Consider the following 8,074-nt stretch of genomic DNA (forward strand, 5'->3'; position numbering starts at 1 on the left):
ATTAACGCCTATTCATAATGTAATTTCAATCAGTCACGTTTGCAGGAAAAGGCTGTCAGATAATTCAGTGAATTAATTGCTCCGAATAAAACGAAACAATCAAAGTAGGAGGTCCAAATCTACCATAAAAACAACAGACCTAAACTTGTATTTTAACGTTGAGTATAAGTATTTGAAATTTTGGATAGGCGAGGGAATAAATTTGCACAATTGCTTTAATTTATCAGTATATATAAGTGTTTATTTACATTACATTACATTACATATACTAGCATCTAGTATTTTAGTAGCTAGTATTAGCCGTGTAGCGACGGCTTAAGAATACGTATGTCGCTACCCCTTCTTCCAGTGGGTGTCGTAGAAGTCGACTAATGGAGTAAAGAATGCACCGAACACCAGTGTGAGAGAAGGAAAACTCGGAAAAAAACCCTCTATCAACCCGTCTGGCCAGCGTGATAGCAGTAGGCTAAATACCTTCATGAGCAGCACAAAAAAGCCACGGCCCCTAGTTCCCGGCAGTCCCGCTATTCCCGGTCACGGTGGCGACCGTGGTTACGGTGGGACAGGGGGTGCGAAGAATCTCCGGGTTACGGGAGGCCACCAAACTAAACTGACTCTTGCGACGTACAACGGCCGCACGCTACGGCTTGACTCGCATCTGGCGCAACTCGAAGTGGAACTTGGGAAGATTAGGTGGCACATATTAGGGTTATGTGAAGTTCGAAGAGAGGGGGAGGACACCATAACCCTCGAATCAGGTCACCTAATGTACTTCCGAGAGGGAGACCAACAATCCCAAGGTGGCGTTGGGTTTCTGGTTAATAAGTCTCTAGCTGATAACGTTGTGGAGGTGTCTAGTGTGTCGAACAGGGTAGCGTACCTTATCATAAAGCTCACCGATAGGTATAGCCTCAAGGTAGTGCAAGTGTACGCACCGACCTCGACACATTCAGACGATGAAGTGGAGGATATGTTTGATGATATATCAAGGGCCCTCCACTTCACTACAAAGACCCATTACACCGTTGTCATGGGGGACTTTAACGCTAAAGTGGGAGTACAGATTTGCGGCGAATCGGCAGTAGGATCCCATGGATTTGGAAGCAGGAATCATAGGGGGCAAATGCTCGTCAACTTCCTCGAACGCGAGGGGCTCTTTTTGATGAACTCCTTTTTCAAAAAGCGGCCCCAAAGGAAGTGGACGTGGCAAAGCCCCGACACTATGGCTAAAAATGAGATTGACTTCATCATGACGAACAAGAAGCACATATTCAGAGACGTCTCCGTGATCAATAGGTTTAATACCGGGAGCGATCACCGACTTGTCCGAGGCTCTCTGAATATCAACTTCAAGGCCGAACGTTTCCGTCTGATGAAGGCCAGGCTCCGACCAACACTGCTCCAAACCATGACAGGATCTGAAACGTTCCAGTCACATTTGGAGAACCGATTTGCCGCCGTGGAAACCACAACAGACGTTAACCAGAACCACGAATATGTGGTTCGGATCCTCAGGGAGGAAGGTTCGAGATTCTGTAACATGCAGCGTAAGGGCAAGAAATCAAAGCTTTCGGAAGAGACATTAGGACTTATGAAGAAACGACGTGAAAACCCGCCTGTCACTTCGTCAGCTAAGCGAGCTCTAAACCAAGAGATCAACAAGCACGTACGACGCGACCTCCGGTGCTCCAATACTCTTGCCATTGAAAGAGCAATTGAGCTGAATCGGGGGTCAAAGGTGTTCGTACAATCTCTTGGAAGAAGCCACTTGACGAAACTGACCACAGCAAGCGGAGAAGTCGTTTCTTCGGTGCCGGCAGTCCTTTCGGAAGTGGAAAATTTCTATGGCCGGTTATACGCATCGCATGCATCCCGACCTGATCCCGGAAATGAGGATTCTAGAGCCACATTAACACGCCATTTCACCGAAGACCTGCCAGAAGTCAGCAGTGGCGAAATCGAGATCGCTCTGAGACAGCTCAAAAATGGAAAAGCCCCTGGCGAGGATGGCATTACAACAGAGCTACTAAAAGCAGGAGGAAAGCCCGTACTGGGGGAGCTCCAGAAGCTTTTTAATGCCGTCCTGTTTGAAGGGAGAACTCCAGAGGCGTGGAGTAGGAGTGTTGTCGTCCTGTTCTTCAAAAAGGGAGACAAAACCCAGTTGAAGAACTATCGACCCATTTCCCTCCTAAGCCACGTCTATAAGCTGTTCTCAAGAGTGATCACGAACCGACTTGCGCGAAGACTCGACGAATTCCAACCACCGGAGCAGGCTGGGTTTCGGAGCGGATACGGCACCATAGACCACATCCACACAGTGCGGCAGATTATACAGAAGACCGAAGAGTATAATCAGCCCCTGTGTCTAGCATTTGTGGACTATGAGAAGGCCTTTGACTCGGTTGAAATCTGGTCTGTTCTGGAGTCCCTGCAGCGTTGTCAAGTAGATTGGCGATACATCCAAGTGATGAGATGTCTCTACGAAGCCGCTACAATGTCCGTCCAAGTACAGAATCAGCAAACAAGGCCCATACCGTTGCATCGAGGAGTGAGACAAGGGGATGTTATTTCCCCGAAACTGTTCACTAATGCAATGGAGGATATGTTCAAGACGCTGAACTGGAAAGGACGCGGCATCAACATCAATGGCGAACACATCTCTCACTTGCGATTTGCCGACGATATCGTCATCATGGCGGAAACGCTGCAGGACCTACAACAGATGCTGAACGACCTGGCTGAATCTTCTCTACGCATCGGCCTACGGATGAACTTGGACAAAACCAAGGTCATGTTCAATGAACATGTTCTACCGGAACCGATAGCGATACACGGCGCCGTTCTCGAAGTTGTTCGGAAATATGTTTACCTCGGGCAGACATTGCAGTTAGGTAGAAACAACTTTGAGGACGAGGTGAATAGGAGAATTCAGTTGGGTTGGGCTGCATTTGGGAAGCTACGTCGAGTCCTAACATCGTCGATCCCACAGTGCCTAAAGACAAAAGTCTTCAATCAGTGCGTCCTACCTGTCATGACTTACGGAGCCGAAACGTGGACACTGTCGGTGCGGCTGGTTCACAAGTTTAAAGTCGCTCAGCGGGCTATGGAAAGGGCTATGCTCGGCATTTCTCTGAGGGATCGCATCAGAAATGAGGTAATCCGTCAGAGAACCAAGGTCATCGACATAGCCCACCGAATCAGCAAGCTGAAGTGGCAGTGGGCTGGCCATATTAGCCGAAGAACCGATAACCGTTGGGGTAAACGAGTTCTGGAGTGGAGACCACGCCTCGGCAAACGTAGTGTAGGACGTCCTCAGGCACGGTGGAGTGATGACTTGCGCAAGGCGGCTGGCAGGAGCTGGATGCGAGAAGCCGAAAATCGATCTCAGTGGCGTGCACTTGGAGAGGCCTATGTCCAGCAGTGGACTGCGATAGGCTGATGATGATGATGATGACATATACTAGGGTCGCCCGCGACTTCGTCCGCGTACAATTTTTTTTTTATCGTAAGCGGGCTAGTTACAAATTTTAAGACCCTCACTTCTAAAAGAGGACTTTCATGCTAACTGTCAATCAACACCCGTTTAACCCCGTAAGGAATAGATTTTGGTAAAATCCCTCCTTAAATGCATGTCTTCCCTCTATAATGAACCTCCCTTCAAGTTTGTAGGGGTTTATAGCTTCTGAGAATTCGTAATTAATTTGTGCGTAGTATCTATTTCACTTTTACCCGGTTTTACTCGCGTCCCGAGAAAACGACTTCCCGTACCCGGGTAAAATATAGCCGATGTTACACGGAGGTAGTGTACCTAGCTTCCGAAGTTCATACACTCTATGTACTCCCCTATGTATTTCCTTATGTACACTATTGACTCCCTATGTATTTCCTTATGTACACGTTATGAACCCCCCTATGTAGACTCTTTGAACTCCCCTATGTATACACTATGTACACTCTATGAATTATGTACTTCCTTATGTACACTTTATGAACTCCCTTATGCATTTCCTTACTTCACTATATACTCCCTTATGTACACTCTATGAACTCCCCTATGTACACTCTATCAACTCCCCTACGTATTTCATTATGTATACTCTATGAACTCCTAGGTATATGTATTTCCTTAAAGTTAATTCCTTCTCTTTATGTTAAGGACAGTGAAAAGCATTAGGATGGTGACGGATAAGTTTGGCAATAGAGAGGTTGTGAGTTCGATATCCACCACTTGCAATTATTTTTGAGAATATTAAAAATAAGTATTAGTAAATTACATTACGTAGCTTTACATCTTTTCGCACAAATATGAAGAGAAGGAAGTCACCCTCCGCGTCTAACACTATCGTCAGCTCGCACCAGCTTGCAAGTTTCTAAATATGTCTACCTAAATTCTAAAATATCATACCAGATGCAACTTAGACTAGACTTAGATGGCCTTACTACAAAAACTTAAACATCTGTTTTACACTTGTCTAAAAAATTTGTGGCTGCAAAATGAACCGTACCTCTCTGTCATTTTTTTAGTCAAGTCTTAAACTGACGTTTAAAAGTTTTTGTGGTAAGACGGAGACAATTTAGGGCTGATTGTCCAATCACCAGATAACTTTTATCTGAAGAATAAGTTTGAAGTTTTGACAGCTTTTGTATAGAAAATATGTCAAACCGCCATATTTATTCCTCAGTTAGAGGTTATCTAATGATTGAACAATCAGCTCTAAGACTTAAGAACTAGCTTGGACTACCCAAACTAGTACTGACTTTAAGAGTCTTTCTAGGAAATACCATCCTTACATACCTTAAAATAAGAATTAGTTTCGTACAAAGACAATTGGACTTATGTCCTTCCTGATAATTGCTTTAATCATCTACTTATCTCTGTCTTATTTAGAATGTTATCCCTTTCATTTCGTGCATGACGTCATTGAAGTGTCTTTTGTTTCATTAAATATTTGTTTACCTCTGTCATACAAATAATGCTGTCCCGTTCATTTCGTGTGACGTCATTGACGTGTCTTATGTTTCGTTAAATGTTTGTTTACTCTGTCGTACAAATAATGCTGTCCCGTTCATTTCGTGCATGACGTCATTGACGTGTCTTTTGTTTCATTAAACATTTGTTTATTTTGCGTAGCGCTGTTTTTTTTAATGTTTGGAAAATAGCGGCATATTTTTAAATATAAAAAATAGTCCCTACCTAAATAAGATATAAATTACTATATATCTTTCAAATCCTAGGTACTATGTTTAGTATAGCATCAAGTTAGTAGAACGTCTTTTAATAAATTTCAAAATTCGAATGCCTGCTTGAATTTTCAGCATGATGTCAATGACATGGCCTGTGTTTGGATTTAAACAGGTGCACTCCCTATTCCTTGACTATCATACCCGGATGGGACGGAATTCCTACACTACGGGAGAGTTCAGGTGCAGGACCAACATGAACGTGCCCTCTAATGCACGGGTGGAGCGATCACCTTCGAGACAACGGCAGAGTTACTGGTTAAGAAAATTTAGGTTAATTGACTTCTCCGCCTACTTGTTTCATCGGTGTTTTCATTCAATAAAATTATAGAGAAATTTTTAATTATAGCTTATATTTTTTCTGTCATGGAAAAACATTTACAAACATATACAACTTCACGTTCAGTTAGAAGTCGATAAATAACAGATTCTTTTAGTGAGAAACAATGTTTCTTATTTTAGGCGTTAGCAATGATCCAGTCAGTGTAGCGAGACACGCGGGCGTTGACACCAGGGTAGAAGGGATCAGCGCACTGGAAGCCCCAGGACACAACACCGACGATGATGTTGCTGTTGTGGGCGAGGGGACCGCCGGAGTCTCCCTGGCAAGCGTCCTTGCCGCCGACATCCAAGATACCAGCGCACAACATGTTGTCGGTAATGTCGGGCCAGTTCTGGTAACCAGGCTGGGTCTTCAGGAAGGCGTAACGCTCAGCACAGAGCTCCTGGTTGATGAGGTTGATGTCAACGTGCTGCAACTGCTGAGGGAATCCACCGCCGCTCTGAAAATAAAACATTATATAAAATCATCTGAAACCGATTTCTTGGAAATAGTAGGTAGGTTAATATAATACATTATTAACATACATAAGGTCAGATAAGTATTAGATTCAGTAATGTTTTTGGTTAAAGCCGCGGCCTTATTCATTTATTAAAAATAAAAAATAGTTTTAAGATAGTACTTACCGAGAGTGCTCCCCATCCGACAGTGGTCAGAAGGGTGTTGTCGGGAAGAGAGTAGCTGCTGCCGGGGATGCTGGCGGGCTGGATGGTGTTGGAGAAGGTGGCGGGGACAGTGAGGCGGACGATGGCGACGTCGTGGTCCAGGGTAGCGCTGCTGTACTGAGGGTGCAGCACCAACTGGGACACGGTGTGAAGGGTGCCACCGCTGGACGCCAGGGAGGTGCCCAGGCGCACATTCCACTCCAGAGGTGAGTCACCACTGTTATAAAAAAAATTGACTGAGATATAATCGGTACCTTATGTCACGCATTTCACTTTTGTAATTAATCTTGAAAATAACGGAAATGTGGGTAAAAAGTAATGGAAAAAAATCAAGATCACACACACATTAACTTTCATACAAAAACCAGCAAGTATCGTGGTACATACAAGAATCGTGGTAACTTTGGGTATATATTATTTAGTAGGTATATATTCATATTTACGTATTGTTTATGTAGGTATAATATACAATACTAGCCGTTTTCCCGCGGTTTCACCCGCGTCCCGTGGTAACTACTGCCCGTACCGGGATAAAATATAGCCTATGTTACTCGTGGATAATGTAGCTTTCGAATGGTGAAAGAATTTTTAAAAACTGTCCAGTAGTTTTTGAGCCTATTCATTACAACCAAACAAACAAACAAAGTTTTCCTCTTTATAATATTAGTATAGATACAGCTGTTTTCTTCCATTTTAATTTCTGTTTCCCTTGCTTTTTACACACTGTCTACATCTCTTTTATTCTCTTTTTCCTTTCGCAGGTATGCTGGAAGAGATTTCTTTAGAAATAAGCATTACCTTTGTAAATTCTTTCTTTCCGGTCATCTTTCTTTATTATGTGTGTACAAAAATTTGTAAATAAATAAATAACTTACAAGTAACAGTGAGCAGCTGAGAGGATGGAGGTGGAGGTTAGCAGAGATCCACCGCATGCCTGGTACCACCAGATGCCCCAGAAACCATACTGCATGTTGGACATGTAGGGGTAGGCCTCCACAGTGGTGGGGCTGCCGCCCACAATGCGGTTGACGGATTTGGGTACCGCTGAAATAGGAAAACATATTATTTATACAATTAACTTTTTATCCAATAATTTTCATAGGTAAACATTTAAATTACAAAACTTTGAACTCTAAATTAGATTTGTATAAAACAGGAATTGCAGTGATTGCGATTTTTTTCATGAAAGAGAATGCAGAAAAATATCTTACCGAGTGCGGAGCCCAAAAGGGCTAACAGGATGACGGCGCGCATGATTGTTGGTGTACCTAGGCTGTGTTCTGCGTGATCTAGCAAACTCTTTTATATTAAATGTGCTTATCTGTTATCTTCCAATTATCAAATAAGTAATTAATCTCATTACACATACTCATGTAATCCGATTGTAATCTCCTCCGGATGATACTAATTGAAATCTGACATTTACTTAATTAGTAAATGTCTACGATCAGCAGATGTAGGCCATACTGCTGCTGGGCTGGACTTAAATGGAACTGATCTGGTCGCACTGCCGTATGTCGGATGAGCTTGGGCGAAAACGACCACTCTGTGGATCCCAAATTAGCAGGAGGACGTGACGAATTGTACTCCCACGAAATGGCCTCAGGTGGCACTAATAATATAGAGAAAGTTGAAACAGAAGGGGAGTCTTCGTCTTGCAGTAGTTGTAGTATGATGGCAGTTTTTAATATTTTTTCTGTTGTGCTAGATATTACTTCTGAATAAATTCGTGTATAGCTTTTCCTACATAAGTCTAGAACCGAAGTAAACTGTTTACTTCGGCTTTACTTAAACTGCATATATTCATAACAGACATTGGCTTACATGG

General features: G+C 43.2%; 1 protein-coding gene across 1 annotated transcript; it reads right to left on the reverse strand.

The window, feature by feature from the left end:
• Positions 1 to 5,577: 5,577 nt before the first annotated feature.
• Positions 5,578 to 7,609, reverse strand: LOC124629989 (trypsin CFT-1-like). The gene is made up of 4 exons (XM_047163681.1): positions 7,458 to 7,609; positions 7,122 to 7,290; positions 6,208 to 6,463; positions 5,578 to 6,023 (listed from the first exon to the last, which is right to left on the reverse strand). Exons 1-4 carry the CDS (start codon positions 7,498 to 7,500, stop codon positions 5,700 to 5,702), a joined length of 792 nt encoding a protein of 263 aa, XP_047019637.1. The 5' UTR covers positions 7,501 to 7,609; the 3' UTR covers positions 5,578 to 5,699.
• Positions 7,610 to 8,074: the final 465 nt, after the last annotated feature.

The sequence above is a fragment of the Helicoverpa zea genome, chromosome 4 (assembly GCF_022581195.2).
Source record: "Helicoverpa zea isolate HzStark_Cry1AcR chromosome 4, ilHelZeax1.1, whole genome shotgun sequence".
Classification (NCBI taxonomy): domain Eukaryota; kingdom Metazoa; phylum Arthropoda; class Insecta; order Lepidoptera; family Noctuidae; genus Helicoverpa; species Helicoverpa zea.

What these genes read in the sequence shown, in the direction of transcription:
- LOC124629989 (XM_047163681.1), bottom strand. Translation starts at nt 7,500, where the DNA reads ATGCGCGCCGTCATCCTGTTAGCCCTTTTGGGCTCCGCACTCG. An exon ending in TCAGCTGCTCACTGTTACTT is followed by an intron (nt 6,464 to 7,121) that starts GTAAGTTATTTA and finishes TTTTTATAACAG; the next exon opens with TGGTGACTCACCTCTGGAGT. An exon ending in TCGGATGGGGAGCACTCTCG is followed by an intron (nt 6,024 to 6,207) that starts GTAAGTACTATC and finishes TTTTATTTTCAG; the next exon opens with AGCGGCGGTGGATTCCCTCA.